This window comes from Hemitrygon akajei, chromosome 16, assembly GCF_048418815.1.
Source record: "Hemitrygon akajei chromosome 16, sHemAka1.3, whole genome shotgun sequence".
In the NCBI taxonomy this organism is placed as follows: Eukaryota; Metazoa; Chordata; class Chondrichthyes; order Myliobatiformes; family Dasyatidae; genus Hemitrygon; species Hemitrygon akajei.
Window position 1 is genome coordinate 456,703 of NC_133139.1, and position 19,311 is coordinate 476,013.

General features: G+C 42.5%; 1 protein-coding gene across 5 annotated transcripts in view; it reads right to left on the minus strand.

Annotated features, from left to right (window-relative positions):
* Positions 1-19,311, minus strand: part of LOC140739678 (tyrosine-protein kinase JAK2-like) — a 254,486-nt gene that overhangs the window by 151,755 nt on the left and 83,420 nt on the right. For 4 of the 5 annotated variants that reach the window (XM_073068052.1, XM_073068049.1, XM_073068053.1 and 1 more), the window contains exons 2-5: positions 16,937-17,154; positions 3,111-3,234; positions 2,154-2,271; positions 1,781-1,926 (exon numbers count right to left, since the gene is read on the minus strand). In XM_073068052.1, coding sequence (XP_072924153.1) covers positions 1,781-1,926; positions 2,154-2,271; positions 3,111-3,234; positions 16,937-17,102 — 554 coding nt within the window. In that variant the 5' untranslated portion in view covers positions 17,103-17,154. The remainder of the gene's footprint in view (positions 1-1,780; positions 1,927-2,153; positions 2,272-3,110; positions 3,235-16,936; positions 17,155-19,311) is intronic. The other variant, XM_073068054.1, reaches the window with a different exon arrangement.

Below are 19,311 nucleotides of genomic sequence, written 5' to 3' on the forward strand. Positions count from 1 at the left end.
GAATTTCCCCAGAGCCTTTCTCACCTGCTCAGTAGTGAAGGTGAGTCCATGATGATTGAGGAGTTGGTGGAAGATGGGGGCTGGGGAGGTGAAGATTAGGATGATAGCAATTGGTATATGGAGGTGTGGATAGTAGGTGCAAGGCAAAGAAGGGATGTGGACAGTGGTAGCCTGTGTTGTTCATCCACGTGTTAAGTAGGAGGGGGGAGAATGAAGGAAGGGATGTGTTGGTGCTGAGGGAGATTTGGGTGCCTCTGCACCTGGACTGGTGTGCTGAGGAGGGTGTGAACAGGAGAGCAATTGTCAATCTTATTGAAGAACTGGTTTAAGTCACTAGCCTGTTCATGGCTGTATTCCAAGGCTCTACAGCTAGGTTGATTGAAGCCAGTGATGTTCTTCATGCCTCTCCACACCTCCCGTATGCTACTCTTCTGAAGCTACGTCAGGCTGTTTATCATTTACAGCTCAGTGTTTAACACCATCGACCCCTTAGTACTAATCAACAAGTTCCAAAACCTGGGACTCTATACCTCCCTCTGCAATTGGATTCTTGACTTCTTCATTAGGAGACCACAGTCAGTAGTGAGGGTTGCTGAGTTCCATCATAGGCCTCCCCAAGGATTGAAGACGTCTTCAGAAAATGGTGTCTCAAGAAGGCGGTATTCATCATTAAGTACCCCCATCATCCATTAAATGCCCTCTTCACATTGTCACTATCAAGGAGGAGGTACAGGAGTCTGAAAACCCATACTCAATGTTTTGTAGAACAGCATCTTCCCAGCTCCGATCAAATTTCTGAACAGCCATGAACCATTAAGCACTACATTATTACTTCAATTTTTGCAATATTTATTTATTTTGCACATAGTAATTTTATGTCTTTACACTGTATGAACCCATGAACAGTACCTCACTCTTCCTCTTTTACACTATTTATTTATCTATGTATATATGTAGTTACTTGTCTGTCTGTCTTTCTATCTATTTGTTTAGCAACTTATTGTAATTTGTTATGCCTGCACTGTACAGTTGCTATAAAGAGACAAATTTCACAACTAATGTCAGTGACAATAAACCTGATTGATTCTAATTCTAATTTTGAAAGCACCTTATCCTGCCTGGATGCACCCTGGCTTGGTATGGCAACTGCTGTGCCCAGGACTGCAAGAAACTGCAGAGAGCTGTGAACACAGCTCAGCACACCATGGAAATCAGCCTTCCCTCTGTGGACTCTATCTATACTTCTTGCTACTTAAACAAAACAACCAGCATATTTAAAGACTCTGCCCATTCCAAACATTCTCTCTTCACCCTTCTTCCATTAAACAAAAGATAAATAAACCTGAAAACATGTTCCACCAGCTTCTACCTTACTTTTATGAGATTATTGAATGGTTCCCTAGTAAAATTGAAGCTTATTGTCCTTTATCTGTAACTGTTACACTTTATTCTGCATTCTGTTATTGTTTTACCTTGTACTATGTGAATGCACTGTTGTAATGAATTGATCTGTATCAACAGTATGCAAGACAAACTTTTTCACTGTATCTTGGAACATGTGACAGAAATAAACTAATTCCAACTCCTTCCAGAATACTCTGACAACATCACCTACAAGTTCTTTCTTGCTCAAGTGTACATCCCGTTCTTGCTCCCCTCTTAAATTGTCTGCACTATTCATGGGAGGGAGGCTGAAATTGACACTATAGACTATAAGACATTGGAGCAGAATTAGGCCAATTTATCCATATCGAGTCTGCTCCGCACAATCACATCTCACCTGATATGATCACGGGTTTGTTGCAGACTCCACTTCCTCTCCTTTGAAATCCGCATTATGTCCAGTACAGCCATTCCCAAACATTCCTCCTGCATCTGCAGGTCCAGTGGGATTTCAATGAGTCCAGTGACAAAGTCAGAGCGTGACTGAGGAGGAAGCAGAGGAAGGTGTGATGAACAAAAGCAGTGGTTCCTGAGCCTGTGTAACATCCTGATTTCAGTAATGTTGATAATATTTCATTTCTTCAATCTGTATCTGACTATAGAGTTTTAAATGCAGGGTGTAAGGTGCAGCCTTTATTATATTTGCATCCAACTCAAATACTTTTCTTTTCAAATGTTCACCCTGCTAAGGCCATTAAAGTGGTCATTACCTGAGCAAAGAGGTAGTCTATGACAGAGTAATCCAAAACGGTGCTGGTACATTCCTTCATAAGACCATAGCGGTAGGATTTCTTGCTGCCTTGGCCAAGCCAGTTGGGAAAGAAAAATCTAGGCAAGCAGAAAGAGAAACTGCCCATTATTATAACTGTGATAAAAAGTCAAATTTCAGAACAAAATGGTGATGGTGTCTTGTGATCCTATTGGTGCCTTTCAAAAGACACAAAAGTGGTCCTCGGTTTAAGATTCTTATGCTGGAGAAAGGCCAATTTTGATGATGTCAGAATGAATCTGACAAAGGTGTATTAGGATAAGTTGCTTTCTGGCAAAGATATGTTTGGAAAGATAGGCCTTCTAAAGTGAAATACTGAGAGAAGAGAACCTATATGTTCCTGTTAGAATAAAAGGCACGGCTAACAAGTTTAGGAAACCTTGGTTATCGAGGGATATTGAGACCCTTATGAAGGAAAAGGATGTGCTTATCAGGTACAGACAGTAGAGATCAAATGAGGCACTTGAAGGGGTAGAAGAAATGGAAGGAACACTTAACAGAATGGCTAAGAGTTTGCTCTGGCAAACAAAGTGAAAAAGAGTCCCAAGAGCTTTTGTTTATTATATTAAGAGCAAAATGAAAGCAAAAGACAAAATTGGGATCCTTGATGATCAGCTGAGCCATTTAAATTTTTTTTGCATCTGCATTTACTTGGGAGATAGAGGCGGAGTCTATAGAACTGAGGAAAAAGAGTAGTGAGACAATGGAATATGGAAGAGGATGTGTTTACTGTCTTGATGTGAATTAGGGTGGATAAGTTCTCAGACCTTGTAGAGGCTAGTGCAGAAATTGCAGGGGTGCAGGAACAGAGGATAGCTAATGTTATTCTTTTGTTTAAGAAAGGCTGAAAGAATAAGCCGGGAAATTTTGGGCTGGTGAATCTGATGTCACAACTTACCTGAGGCGATATAGAAGGACCTGTTGTGTGCAGCCATCAACCTGGAAGATGTGGCTTGGAGGAAACCAGACTTTTATGTCTTCAGTTGCAAGGGCAAAGAGACTGTTGTAGACTGGTAGAATTCCTGGGGAAACAGACACATTCAACTGTCAGTGACAGAGAGAGAACTAAGCATTAACACTTTGCTGCTAGAAGCAAGGGGAAGGTTCAAACTTCAAAGTGTATGACTCTATGCTTCAATGAAAGGTGGACAGAAGAATGCAAGAGCAGGAGTAGACCACTTGTCCCCTGAAACCTGACCATTCTCAGCATGATCATGGCTGATCTATTCTACAGCCCTCAATCGCCTGTATTTTCACTAATGTATTTACTTCCACTTTAAATGAGCTAGCTTTCATGACTTTCTGGGAAAGAGATCAACAGAGATATGTTACCCTTTGCAAGAGGAAATATCTCAATTTTAAATGACTGGCTCGTTACTTAAAACCATGTCCCCCTGTTTGAGATTTTCCCTGTAGTGAAACAGCTCAGTCTCTACCCTGTCACATCCTCTTGGGATTTTAAATTCAACCCCTAATTTCCACCATAGCACTGGTGAATCAGATGACATGCTGTGGGCTGCTAATAAAACTTCAAAATATACTTCTTCTGAATTACTCTCACTGTCATCTGCAGCCTGTAATTTCCCTTTAAACGACATACTTTTGAACCATCTTAACGAATTAGTGATTTCACAATCTTCTGAAGGACTTGGCATGCTTAACTCTCAAGCATGCAGGTTCAGCAATTTTAAGCCATGCCAGGAGGTGGGGGGAGGTCTCCAAACCAGACTCAATTACTGAAAAATGAAACTTCTTCTGCCCAGCGTCTTGTTAGCAAATGTACAGTGCCAGAGAACAATATTGAGCACCTAAGGACAGGATCACTGTATTGACAGTAAATGAGGAATTGCTGTGTTCTCTGTTTCATAGAGATATGGCTCACTTCAGACATTGGTAAGATCTGAAAGCTTCTCAATACACTGGGTGGACGGGACTACTGATTTAGAGAGGGCAAAAAATGTCTGTGTTTCATGATAAATTCTTTGTGGTGTTTGGATGCAGTGGTCTTGTCACACTCTTGTTCCTCCGACCTGGAACATCTGATGATGAAGTGCCAAACTTACCAAGAGAGTTCTCCTCCTGATCTAGACCAGTTTACATACCATCAAAGGTAAACGTTAAACAAGCATACGATGTGTTGAATGGCACAATTAACAAACCAGAAACACCCATACTGATGCCTTTCAAGTCATTGTTAGGAACGTCAATCGGGCTTGTTTGAAGAAAACTCTACCCAATTATCATAAACATATAACCTGCAGCACCAGGAGCCCCAAAACACTCGAACACTGTTACACTACAATTAGAAATGCCTACCATTTTATGCCCAGACCACATTTCAGGAAATCTGATCATTTAGCTCTACTCCTCTTACCTGCATACAGGCAGAGGCTAAAGAGCAAGGCCCAAAAATAACAACAACAAAGAAGTTGCAATGGGAGGCAGAGGAGTGGCTATGGGATTGCTCCAAATCAATAGACTGGGTGGTGTTTATAGATCAATGAGGCTTACTTCAGTGGTTGGTAAGTTGTTAGAGAAGATCCTGAGAGGTAGGATTTATGAATATTTGGAGAGGCATAACATGATTAGGAATAGTCAGCATGGCTTTGCCAAAGGCAGGTCGTGCCTTACGAACCTGATTGAATTTTTTGAGGATTTGACTAAACACATTGATGAAGGAAGAGCAGTAGATGTAGTGTATATGGATTTCAGCAAGGCATTTGATAAGGTATCCCATGCAAGGCTTATTGAGAAAGTAAGGAGGCATGAGATCCAAGGGGACCTTGCCCACAGAAGGCAAAGAGTGGTTGTAGACAGGTCATATTCTGTGTGGAGGTTGGTGACCAGTGGTGTACCTCAGGGATCTATTCTGGAACCTCTTCTCTTCGTGATTTTTATAAATGACCTGAATGAGGAAGTAGAGGGATTGGTTAGTAAATTTGCTGATGACAGAAAGGTTAGGGGTGTTGTGGATAGTGTGGAGGGCTGTCAGAGGTTGCAGCAGGACATTGATAGGATGAAAAACTGGGCTGAGAAGTGGCAGATGGAGTTCAACCCAGATAAGTGTGAGATGGTTCATTTTGGTAGGTCAAATATGATGGCAAAATACAGTATTAAAGGTAAGACTCTTGGCAGTGTGAAGGATCAGAGGGATCTTGGGGTCTGTGTCCATAGGACACTCAAAGCTTCTATGCAGGTTGACTGTGTGGTTATGAAGGCATACGGTTCATTGGCCTTCAACAACTGTGAAATTGAGTTCAAAAGCTGAGAGGTAATGTTACAACTGTATAGAACCCTGGTCAGACTCCACTTAGTGTACTGTGCTCAGTTCTGGTCACCTCACTACAGGACAGATGTGGAAATCATAGGAAGGGTGCAGAGGAGACTTACAAGGATGTTGCCTGGATTTGGGAACATGCCTTATGAGAATAGGTTGAGTGAACTTGGAGAGATGGAGGATGAGAGGTAACCTGATAGAGGTGTATAAGATGATGAGAGATATTGATCATGTGGATAGTCAGAGGGTTTTTTCCAGGGCTGAAATGGCTAACACAAGAGGGCACAGTTTTAAGGTGCTTGGAAGTAGGTACAGAGGAGATGTCAGGAATAAGTTTTTTTACACAGAGAATGGTGAGTGCATGGAATGGGCTGCCAGCAACTGTGGTGGAGGCGGATACAATAGGGTCTTTTAAGAGACTCCTGGACTGATACATGGAGCTTAGAAAAATTGAGGGCAATTTTAGGTAATTTCTAAAGTAAGTACATGTTCGGCACAGCATTGTGGGCCAAAAGGCCTGTATTGAGTTGTAGGTTTTCTATGTTTCTATGCCTCATCAGAGTATCTGAATGAATACTCCACGATTGTCATGGATTTATATAAACTGTCATGGGTGAGTGTGTCCTCACAAAATCTTGCAGTGTCTTCCCCAACCAGAAGCCTTGGATGAACCATGAGAGACACAAACTGCTGAGGGCCAGATCAGTGGTATGCAGGTCTATCAACCATTAAATACAAGAGAACCAGTTACGATCTCCAGAAAGCCATCTCACATGCAGAGTGGAAATTCTGGACTGAACTTGAATCACTGAAGGATACTTGATAGCTGGTACAGGGCTTGAATGCTATCATCTTCTACAAATTGAAACTAAGCGACATATGTGACAACAAAGCTTTACTCCCAGATGAGCTCAATGCCTTTTATGCTTGCTTTAACAGTCAAAAACTAGAGAAACCATCACGAACTTCCACTGCCCCCAATGACCCTGTGATTTCAGCCTCTGAGTCCAATGTGAAAACATCCTTCAGGAGATCGAACACATTGAAAGTGTCTGGCCCAGGCAGAGCGGCTGAGTACTAAAGACATGCACTGATCAACTGGCTGGAGTATTCACCAATATCTTTAACCTCATGCTTCGGTGGCCTGAGGTACCCACCTGCTTCATGCAGGTTTCAATTATACTGGTGCCTAAGAAGGATGTGGTAACCTGCCTCAAGGACGATCATGCAGTAACATCTATGTCCACCGTGGTGAAGTGCTTTGAGAGGTTGTTGGTGAAACATAACAATTTCTGCCTGAGAATTGACTTGGATCCACTCCAATTTGCCCACTGTCATTGTAGGTCAACAGCAGATGCCATTTCTTTGGCTCTTCACTCAATGCTGGATCATCTGGACAGTGAAGATGCATACATCAGGATGCTCTTCATTGACTACAGCTCAGCATCCAATTCCCTCAAAATGAATCATTAAGCTTCAAGTCCTCAGCCTCAATACTTCCTTGTACAACCAGATCCTGTCTTCCTCACGTGCAGATCCCAGTCTTTTCAGATTGGCAACAACATCTCCTCCACAATCTCTCTCAGCACAGGTGTACCACAAGTTGTGTGCTTAGCCCCCTGCTCTACTTTCTTCATGTTGTGAGGCTAAGCACAGCTCTAATGCTATATTTAAGCATGCCAATGACAGCACTGTCATTGGCTAAATCAAAGGTGGTGACAAATATGCTTATAGGAGGGAGATTGAAACTCAGGCTGAATGGTGCCACAACAACAACCTCTCACTTGACATCAGTAAGACCAAGGAGATGATTATTGACTTCAGGAGGAGGAAATCAGGGGTCCATGAGCTAGTCCTCATCGGGGGATCACAAGTGGAGAGGATCAGCAATGTTAAATTTCTTGGTGTTACATTTCAGAGAACCTGTCCTAGGCCCAGCACATAAGTGCAATTATGAAGAAAGCATGGCAATGACTCTACTTTCTTAGGATTTTGTGTAGATTTGGCATGACATCTAAAACTTTGACAAACTTCGAAAGATGTGTAGTGGAAAATATATTGACTGGTTGCATTACGAATATAGCCCAGCCTGAAATGGGTAAAGCCAACTTCACCATTGAGCACGTCTACACAGAGTGCTGTAGCAGGAAAGCAGCATCCACCATCAAGGACCCCCCACCATCCAGCCATACTCTCTTCTCACTTCTGCCATCATGAAGAAGGTATAGGAGCCTCAGGGCCCACAACACCAAGTTCAGGAGCAGTTATTACCCCTCAACCATCAGGGTCTTCAACCAGAAAGGATAACTTTACTTGCCCATCACTGGCCTGGGCTCACTTTCAAGGACAATTTATCTTATGTTCTTGATATTTATTGCTTGCTTGTTTTTTTTAATTTCTCTTTCTTTCTCTTTCTTTTTGTATTTGTACAGTTTGTTGTTTTGTTTTGTACTTTGGTTGTTGTCCTCCTAGTTGTGTGTGGTCTTTCTTTATTCTATTGAGTTTCTTGTATTTACTGTGATTGCCCACAAAAAATGGATCTCAGGATTGTGTATGGTGACATAAATATACTTTGATAATAAATTTACTTTGAACTTTAAACTTCTAACCTCCAATGAGTACAGGTTCAATCTGGTAGCTCTGTTTAATACACCAACATCAACATCTTTTATGCACATTTTGAAAGGGAGAATAAAACCACACCTGTGTGAATCCTTGCAGCATTCAGTGACCCTGTGATCTTTGTCTCAAACGCTTATGTCAGAACATCTTTCAAGAGGGTTAACACTCAACAAGCCATCAGGTCTTAATGGTATACCTGGTATGGATATGAATACCTGTGCTAACTAACTGGCTGGAGTGTTCAAGGATATCTTTAGTCTCTCACTGCTGCAGTAGGAGGTTTCCACTAGTTTCAAATGGGTGACAATCATACTAGTGCCCAAGAAGAGCAGGGTGAGCTGTCTTAAGTGCCCAAGTGGCACTCATGTCTACTACGTTGAAGTCCTTTGAGAGATTGCTCATGACCAGAACCATCTCCTGCCCAAGCAAGGACCAGGACCTGCCGAAACTTGCCCATCACAATAAGTCTACAGTGAATGCAATCTCACTAGCTCTCCACTCCACCTCAGATCACTTGGACAATAGTAATATTAATGTCAGGCTGCTGTTTATTACAGCTCAGCATTCAACACAATTATACCCTCATTTCTAATCAATAGCTCCAAAACCTGTGCCTCTGTACCTCCCTCTGCAACTAAATCCTTTACTTCTTCTTCAGAGGTCACAGTCAGTGCAGATCAGAAATAACATCTCCTAATTGCCAATCAACACTGGTGTACCCCAGGGATATGTGCTTAGCCCATTGTTCTAATCTCTCTAAACCCATGACAGAATGGCTAGGCCCGGGTTACATGCCGCCTATAAATTTCCAGATGACACAACTATTAGCAGAATTTCAGATGGTGACGAGGAGGCACACAGGAGTGAGATCAATCAGCTGGTTCAGTGGTGTTGCAACAACATAGCACTCAACATGAGTAAGATGAAGGAATTGATTGTGGACTTCAAGAAGGGGAAGTTGAGGAAGCACACACCAGTCCTTGTCGAGGGATTAGCAGTAGAAAGGGTGAGCACTTTTCATTTCCAACGTGTTGACATCCCTGAAAATCTTTCCTGGGTCCAATATGTTGATACAGTTACAAAGATGGTACCACAGCAGCTATATTTCATTGGGAGTTTGAAGAGACTTAGTAAGTCACCAAAGACTCGTAAATTTCTACAGATATAAAATGGAGAACATTCTAACTGTCTGGTATGGAGGGGCCACTGCACAGGATCGGAAAAAGCTGCAGAAAGTTGTAAATTCAGCCAACTACATTATGGGCACTAGACTCCCCAGCATTGAGGACACCTTCAAAAAGCAATGACTCAAAAAAGACATCATCCTTCATTAAGGACCCCCCACATGCAGGACATGCCCTCTTCTCATTGATACCATCAGGGAGGAGGTACAGGAGCCTGAAGACACACTCAACATTTTAGGAACAGCTTGTTCTCCTCTGCCATCAGATTTCTGGATGGACAATGAGCTTATAAATACTACCTCAATATTTTCTGTTCTCTTTTTGCATCACTTATATAATTAAATTATAAATATTGTCAAGTGTATTGTCATTTACCTACATACAGTATATGTATATAATGTATATAACCATATAATGTATATAGAAATGAGACGTTTCTCTGAACCAGGGTGTAAAACACTAGCACACATAACACATGATAACTTACGAAGGTAAGGATAAAATCTACAGCTGAATCACACATAAGTAACAAACTAATGACCTGGGGAAGAAATTGTTTCTCATCCTGACCGTTCCTGTTTTTATGCATCATAGTCTCTTGCCTGATGGTAGAAAGTCAAGGAGGATGCTGGATGGATGGGTGGGATCCTTAATAATGTTAAGGGCCCTACATACGCAGCGCTCCTGATAAATGTCCCCGATGGAAGGTAGGGAGACCCCGATGATCCTCTCAGCTATTCTCACGGTCCTTTGTTGGGACTTCTGGTCCAACGCTCGACTGCTCCCATACCAGATGGAGATGCAACTTGTCAGGATGCTCTCAATGGTGCTCCTGTAAAATGCAGTTAAGATGGTGGGGTGGGGGGGAGCCTTGCTTGCGTCAATCATCTTAGGAAGTGCTGTGCCTCCTTGTTTAGAAAGGTGATATTAAGATACCAGGTGAGGTCATTTATAGCTTTTTTTATTATTACTGTAGCTATTGTACTGTTCTGCTGCCACAAAACATCTAATTTCATGACATATGTCGGTGATATTAAATCTGATTCTAATTGTATTTCCGACAGCCTCTCAGCCCAAGGAATTAACCTAATAAATCTCTCTTGAATATTTTTGATTTGGATACGTTCTTCCTTCAGTAAGGAACTAAAACTCACAAACACCCTGTACAATTATAACTTATCCTCGTAAGTGGAACAAGTGCTACACATGCCCTTACACTTCCTCCCTCACCACCATTCAGGGCCCCAGACACTCCTTCCAAGTGATGTGACACTTCACCTGTGAGTCGGCTGGGGTGATATACGGCGTCTGGTGCTCCCAATGCGGCCTTCTATATATTGGTGAGACCCGACGCAGGCTGGGAGACCATTTCACTGAATGCCTATGCTCTGCCGCCAGAGAAAGCAGTGGCCACACATTTTAATTCCACGTCCCATTCCTATTCTGATATGTGTATCCTCGGCCTCTTCTACTGTCAAGATGAAGCCACACTCAGGTTGGAGGAACAACACCTTATATTCTGTCTGGGTAGCCTCCAACCTGCTGGCATGAACATTGATTTCTCTAACTTCTGTTAATGCCCCCCTCCCCTTCGTACCCCATCCCTTATTTATTTATCTATCTATCTATCTATTTATTATTATTATGATTTTTCCCCTTTCACTCTCTCTCTCTCTCTCTTTTTTCTCCCTCTGTCCCTCTCACTATAACTCCTTGCCCATCCTCTGGGCTCCCCTCCCCCTTTCTTTCTCCCTAGGACTCCCGTCCCATGATTCTCTCCTTTCTCCAGCTGTGTATCCCTTTTGCCAATCACCTTTCCAGCTCTTAGCTTTATCCCTCCCCCTCCTGTCTTCTCCTATCATTTTGGATCTCCCCCTCCCCCTCCCACTTACAAATCTCTTACTACCTCTTTCAGTTAGTCCTGATGAAGGGTCTCAGCCCAAAACGTCGACTATACCTCTTCCTATAGATGCTGCTTGGCCTGCTGCATTCACCAGCATTTTTTGTGTGTGTTGTACAATTATAACAATTGCTTTTCAAATGAGACCAATGTCCCAGTTACCTTCTTTATACTGTACCTGCCTGTCACTGTTTTGTGTGTCATGACCAGAACATCTAGATCCATCTGACCTGAACTCACTTGCAGTCTCTCTTTGGATTCCTTTCACTGAAGTGCATAACCTCACACTTTAAAGAGCAAAAAGATAACCACGTTCTGTAAAGTTTGAAAATCAAACAGATTTAGCAGAAGGTGTGAAGGAAGAGGGGTGGTAAAATGAGCTGCTAGAGGAACTCAATGAATCAAGTAGCACTACAGAGAGGAACATTAATGTTTTAGGTTGAAACCTTGATTTGGTTTGAAAGAATTGAAGGTGGTGTGGATCAGGCAAGAACTGGCAAGCAGTAGGTAGATCTATGTGTGGAGGGATTGACTGGTAGATGGAGTTAGGTGGGAGAAGGAAGGGTGGAGGAAGTGACAGAGGTTGAGGAGAATAGTTGGAGGCAATGAAGGCTGCAGATAGTGGAACATGATAAGAAAGGGAAAGTAGAGCATGGAACCAATTAAGGGAAGGGGATGCGAAAATGGGACATTAGGGGCAAGATGTGATGAAGGGCAGATGGAATGGGTAGGGAGGGAAAAGAAACTGGGTGACAAGGGCTGGAGGTGGGGTTATAAACAATGATGTTAGAATCAGAACCAAAATTAAGTTTAATATCACTGACATATGTCATGAAATTTGTTGACTTTGCAGCAGCAGCAGCACAATGCAATACATTGTAATATAGAAAAAAACTGTAAGTTACAGTAAGTAAATAAATATATAATAGTTAAGTTAAATAAGTAAATTAAATAAGTAGTGCGAAAGGATGACAGAGGCCTGACGGAGGATGAAAGGTGACCTGATAGAGGTGTACAAAATAATGAGAGGCATTGATCATGTGGATAGTCAGAGGCTTTTCCCCAGGGCTGAAATGGCTAGCGCAAGACGACACAGTTTTAAGGTGCTTGGAAGCAGGTATAGAGGAGATGTCAGTTGTAAGTTTTTTTACGCAGAGAGTGGTGAGTGCGTGGAATAGGCTGCTGGCGATGGTGGTGGAGGCAGATATGATAGGGTCTTTTAAGAGACTCCTGGATAGGTACATGGAGCTTAGTAAAATAGAGGGCTATGGATAACCATAGGTAATTTCTAAAGTACATGTTCGGCACAGTATTGTGGGCTGAAAGGCCTGTATTGTGCTCTAGGTTTTCTATGTTTCTATGAAAATAGGAAGTTGTACCTCAATGCTTCTATACGTCCTTCCTGATGGTAATACTGAGAACAGTGCATGAGCTGGGTGATGAGGGTCCTTAACGATGATGCCAACTTTTTGAGGCATTACTCCTGGAAGGAGTCCTGGATTCTACGGAGGCTAGTGCACATGATGGAGCTGAATAAGTTTTGCAGCTCTCTGCAGCTTACCTCAACCCTGCGCGGTTGTCCCCGTACCAGACAGTAATGCTGTCATGGTCCCAACAGTTAATTCCTCTTATTATCCTAATTCCCTTTTCCCTGTGTTGTCCTGGGCTCTGTGACTGGGGCACCTGATTCTCTTCTAAACCTGCTGCATAAAACCCTCAGCTTTGTAGCCACTCATGGCCAGACTGTTGCTTCAGCCAGTGCTGTAATTCATGTTCCCAGCTGCTTAGAATGGTGTATTCTAAGTTATACTTCAGAACCGAGGTTTACCTGTGAAACTCTGTCTCTCCATGTCAAGATAAGTATACTAAGCTTTACTTCAGCACAGTTTACCTGTGTAACTCCGCCTTTCCATGTTAAGAAAAGTATTGTCTGCTGTTTGCCTTTCTACGCTCCGTGTCAAGATAAGTTTTGCCTGCCGTCTGTCTCCTGTTTGCCGTTCAGCTCCAGCAACGCCCTGTGTCAAGAAAAGTTTTGCCTGCCTCCTGCTCCTTTGTTCACCCGTACTGTTTGCCTGTGTTAATTCTGTCTCTCGACCACTTAGAATTGTGTATTCTAAGTTCTGTTACTGCGCTGTTTGCCTGTGTTAACTCTCTCTCCGTGTTAATAGGAGCATTGCATACCACCTGTCTTCCTGTTCATCCTGCCACCTGCTGTTCTCCTCAAGCCACGCCCGCACCCCTGGTCTGCATCCCTGCTCTGCCTCATTCCGCCGCATGCCTACACTCTCCGTTGGGTCGGTGGTTAAACGCCAGGTTCCCACCGTAGCGATCCGGGTTGGATCCATGGTCAAGCCTTGCTCACTTCTCGGCTTTCCTCTGCCTAATCCTTGCTCCCCGGCCTTCCCTGTAACCAGTAATAAACACTTTAGATTACTCTACCTCTATGTCCCACATTTGGGTTCGCCCTGTTCCCTTGCAACACAATGGTCTGGCCACGAGAGGATGCAAAGTCGGGTTTTTATGCAGCAGGTTTAGAAGAGAATCAGGTGCCGCAATCAAGAAGCCCAGGAGAACATAGGGAAAAGGGAATTAGGATAATAAGACGAATTAACAGTCGGGACCGTGACAGATGAAGCCAGTTAGAATGCTCTCCATACAGAAATGTCTATAGAAATTTTTGAGTGTTTTTGGAGACATACCAAATCTGCTCAAACAAATCAGGGCCACATCAAAGAAAATAGAACACTTACATCCAAAGCAGTGAAGTGCAACAACAGAAGTGAAGCATTGGACGTTGTTCAATACAAGTAGTAGCTTGTAGTTCTGTGTTCAGGCCCTACTTAGACACAGATTTGGAAAGGTTGACCCATAACATCACAGCCACAGTGAGGGCACCAATCCAAGTATACAGTGGTGCAGATTCATTCCAGTGAGTCACATATTCAAGAAATGAAAGGGCAAATACTTGGTGTTAGTTTCAGCCTTTTGGAACAGACTGAGGTAAAGCACCCAATGTTATGAACTACCACTCAGCTTATGATTTTAAAAACTCATCCCTTTTCATGCCATGTGATCCACCTCATGAGATTAGATGAGAGATGGTTCACAGCTTCAATCATTTCTACTTGAGCAGTTTGTGAGATGATAAGAAATCAACACTGCTTCATATTATTCAGCCTCAAATAACGAGGCCAACAACAACTGTTTAAAAAGCATGAAAAGACAAATAAATCATGCAAGAAATGAACTATTGACATAGAGATTTTCTTCAGAGATAAAACAGACGTCATGCACTTCACAAGATTTGTTCCATCTGAAACGCTGATGCAATGAATATTGAGGACACATCTGAAGCGGCATCTGTAAAAAGGGAAGATGCTCATATTTTATAAGATCATGTGCTGACTTCAGCAGGGAGGCCAGAGATCAGAAAATGGGATATGAGTGAGGGTATGGAGAGTAACACACACAAAATGCTGGAGGAACTCAGCAGGTCAGGCAACATCCATGAAAAGGAATAAACCACCAACATTTTAAGACAAGGCCCTTTATAAGGGCTTGATTCTAAGACTTAAAAGAAATTCAAAAAGGTTCATGTGGACTACTTGATCTATCTTCCAATGCTTTCTGTCCTCTCATTATATTCCTCCTTCTCCAGCCTTGTATCTCTTTCACCAATCTACTTCCAGCTCTTTACTTCACTCTTCCTTCATCCAGTTTCACCTAACACCTTGTATTTCTCCCTCACCTCCCCCCACCTTTTAAATCTACTCCTCATCTCTTGATTTTCCCAGTCCTGCTGAAAGGTTTTGGCCCGAAACGTTGACTGTACTCTTCTATAGAGGTTGCCTGGCCTGCTGAGTTCCTCCAGCATTTTGTGTATGTTGCTTAGATTTCCAGCATCTGCAGATCTTCTCTTGTTTGTGAATCGATAGAGCATTGACTGATTGGCGGGTGGCAAAGAGTGGGAATAAAGGTATCCATTTCTGGTTGGCTGCCGGTGACCAGTGGTGTTCCACAGGGGTCTGTGTTGGGACTGCTTCTTTTTACATTATATGTCAGTGATTTGGATAATGGAATTGATTTCTTTTTAGGCCATGTTTGTGGACAATACAAAAATAGGTGGAGGGGCAAGTAGAGATGATGAAACAGAGAGGCTAGAGAAGGACTTAGACAGATTAGGAGAATGGGAAAAGTAGAGGCAGATGGAATACAGTGTCAGGAATAGATGGTAATGCACTTTGGTAGAGAAATTAAAATGGTAGACTATTTTCTAAATGGAGACAAAATTCAAAAATCTGAGGTGCAAAGGAACTTGGGAGTCCTGAAGGTTCTAAAGGTTAATTTGCAGGTTGAGTTGGTGATGAGGAAGGCAAATGCAAATTTAGTGTTCATTTTGAGAGGATTAGAATATAAAAGCAAGGATGTAATATTGAGAATTCATAGTGCGCTGGTGAGGCTTCACTTGCAATATCGTGAGCAGTTTTGTGCCCCTTCTCCAAGAAAGGATGTGCTGACATTGGAGAGGGTTCAAAAGAAGTTCACAAAAATGATTCTGGGAATGAAAGGCTTCCAGGCTTGAAAGGGAGTGTTTGATGGCTCTGGAACTGTACTCAATGGAATTCAGAAGAATGAGATAATGAATATTGAAAGGCCTTGATAGAGTAGATATAGAGAGGATGTTTCATATGGTGGAAGAGTCTAATACCTGAGGACACAGCCTTAGAATAGGGGGTCTTCCATTTAGAATGGAGGTGAGGTGGAATTTCTTTAGCCAGAGAGTGGTGGATCTGTGGATTTTATTACTATGTCAGTTGTGGAGGTCGAGTCATTTGGTTCATTTAAGGCAGAAGTTGATAGATCAAACACAAGGAAATCTGCAGATGCTGGAAATTCAAACAACACACACAAAATGCTGGTGGAACACAGCAGGCCAGGCAGCATCTATACGGAGAGGTTGATAGATTCTTGGTTAGAAACAATAAAAAGAAACATAAAAAATCTACAGCACATTACAGGCCTTTCAGCCCACACTGTTGTGCTGACCATGTAACCTACTCTAAAAGTTACCTAGAATTTCCCTACTGCATAGCCCTCTATTTTTCTATGCTCCATGTATCTATCAAAGAGCCTCTTAAAAGACCCTATTGTATTCGCCTCCACCACTGTTGCCAGCACTGCCTTCCACACACTCACCACTCTCTGTGTGAAAAACTTACCTCTGACACCCCCCTTGTACCCACTTCCAAGCACCTTAAAACTATGCCCCTTCATGTTAGCCATTTCAGCTCTTGGAAAAAGCCTCTGACGACCCACACGATCAGTGCCTTTCATCATCTTATACACCTCTATCAGGTCACCTCTAATCTTCTGTCACTCCAAGGAGAAAAGTCCAAGTTCACTCAACCTATTCTCATAAGGCACACTCTCCAATCTAGGCAACATCCTTATCAATCTCCTCTACATTCTTCCTATAGTATCCACATCCTTCCTGTAGTGAGGTGACCGGAATTGAACACAGTACTCCAAGTGGAGTCAGACAAAGGTCTTATATAGCTGTAACATTACAGAGATGCCTCTTCCCCTGCCCCTCCCCTATTAGAAGACTTTGCATGGCTGTGGAGAGGAGCAGATGAGTGGGATGGCTTGACTGGCCCCTTTCTGTGCTGTAACATTCTGTAATCCTGAGCCTTGATTGAAAAATGTTAAAATGGCAGATCAGTAAGAAATTGAATCCTTACCACTAGCCCGTGCAGCGAAAATGCAAAGTTCCTCTGCTGTGTACTGTCCAGCACAGAACTCCAGGGTGTTTTCACCTTGTTCTCTGGTAGCATGATAGAGTTTAATCTTGAGGTTGGAGCCTTCTGATGCCTGGTGTTCACACACTGTATCTTCGGCAGCAGGCATTTTTTAAAAGCTGTGTAATGCCGGCACTGAGAAATTAAATGTTTCCTTCCAGCTAAAGAGAAACAAGAAAAAATATTTCACTTTAAGTCTATTAATTTATCAGTTGTTCCATTATCAACATAAATATCTGATTGACAGTCAATATGGCTTTGAGAAGGCAGGTTGTGTCTCATGAGCCTGTCTGACTTTTTCAAGGAAATGACAAAACAAAATGATGAGGGTCGAGTAATAGATGTGGTGTATATGCATTTTAGTAAGTTCCCCGTGATAGGCTCATTCAGAAAGTCAGGAGGCACTAGATCCACTGAAACCTCATTACATGGATTTGGAATAAGTTGCTATTACTAAGAAAAAGGTGCTTGGGAAGGTAGATAAGTCACCTGGACCAGACAGATTACAGTCCAGGGTTCAGAAAGAGGTGGCTGAAGAGATTGTGGAGGTGATTGTGGAACCTGTACAAAAGGAATGGGTAGCACCTGAACCCGAGGGGACCAATATTCTGGTGGGCAGGTATGTTAGAGCTTTTGGGGAGGATTTAAACTAATTTGGCAGGGGTTGCAAAATGGAATGAAGAGACTCAGGACAGGAAAAGAATATTGGTCCACCTCTGGATCAGGTACAACCTGTCCCTTTTGTACAGATCATACCTCCTGCAGAACAGATGCCAATGATCCAAGAACCTTAACACCTGCCTCCTGCATCAGATTCTCAGCCATGCATTAATATGCTAAATCATCCTGTTTCTGCCCTCTCTAGTACGTGGCACAGGTAGCAATCCAGAAATTACCATCCTGGAGATCCTGTTTCTCAGTCTTGTTCGACTGTGTCCATGTATGGTCTGAATGATAATTAAACTTGAGTAACACACACAAAATGGCTGAAGTGTTGACTGTGCTCTTTTCCTAGATGCTGCCTGTCCTGCTGAGTTCCTCTAGCATTTTGTGTGTGTTGCAAGGATTTCCAGCATCTGCAGATTTTTTCTTGTTTTAGATTTGATTTGATTTTGATTTGATATGGCCAGCAAAGAAGCAAGACGGGTTATATGGGTTAACAATAGACTAAACTGCCCTTAATAAGACCATGGGAAGATTGCATTCCATTGTGGTGAGCCTTTTTATAATTCTGAATGGCCTGTCTTCAGAACATAACATTTCCTCAGTCCTGTGCATTGCAAATGGATTTTGGGGACTCCTATTAGCACTTGAATCCTAAGACAGATTTGCTTTCACTCTGGGTGGGCAGAAGTATATGCTTAACATAAGACCATAGGACATAGGAGCAGAACTATCTTCATATCATTCGCAAACTTTGCCACAAAGTCATCAAATCCTTTATCTAAGTCATTGACAAACAATGTGAAAAGCAGTGGTCTCAATACTGACCCCTGAAGAACACCACTAGTCACTGGCAGCCAACCAGAAAAGGCCCCTTTTATTCTCATTGGCTGCGTCCTGCCTGCCAGTATCTTTCTTGTAATGCCATAGGATTTTATCTTGTTAAACAGCTGCGTGTGTGGCACCTTATCAAATGCCTTTTGAAAATCCAAGTAAATGACATCCACTGCCTCTCCTTTGTCCACTCTTCTTGTTACTTCCTTGAAGAACTCTTAACAGATTTGTCAGGCAAATTTCCCTTCAGAGAAACCATGCTGACTTTGACTTACTTTATCATTAGTCTCCAAATGATCTTATCTAAGAAAAGATGTGTTGGCATTGGAGAGCGTTCAGAAGATGTTCACAACGATGATACCAGAAATGAAAGGGTTATCATATGAGGAATGTTTTATGGCTCTGGGTCTGCACTTGCTGGAATTTAGAAGGATGGGGGGGGGGGGGGGGATCTCATTGAAACCTTTCAAATGTTGAAAGGCCTAGACAGGGTAGGTGTGTAAAGAGTGTTTGTCGTGATGGGAAGTGTCTATAACAAGAAGGCACAGCCTCAGGATAGAGATCAGGGTGTCAAATGTCACACGAAGAAGACAGGAGAATGGGTCTGAGAGGGATAATAAATCAGCCATAATGGAATGGCAGAGCAGCTTCAATGGGCCAAATGGACTAATTTTGCTCCTATGTCTTATGGTCTTATTCCAGCACCTGCTATCTTTTGTGTGATAATGATTTGAATATTTGTATCCATTCATCCTATACTCTGTTAAAAATTAACATGTAACCATCTAACTTCCACTTTGCATTCTTTTAGCATATTAGCC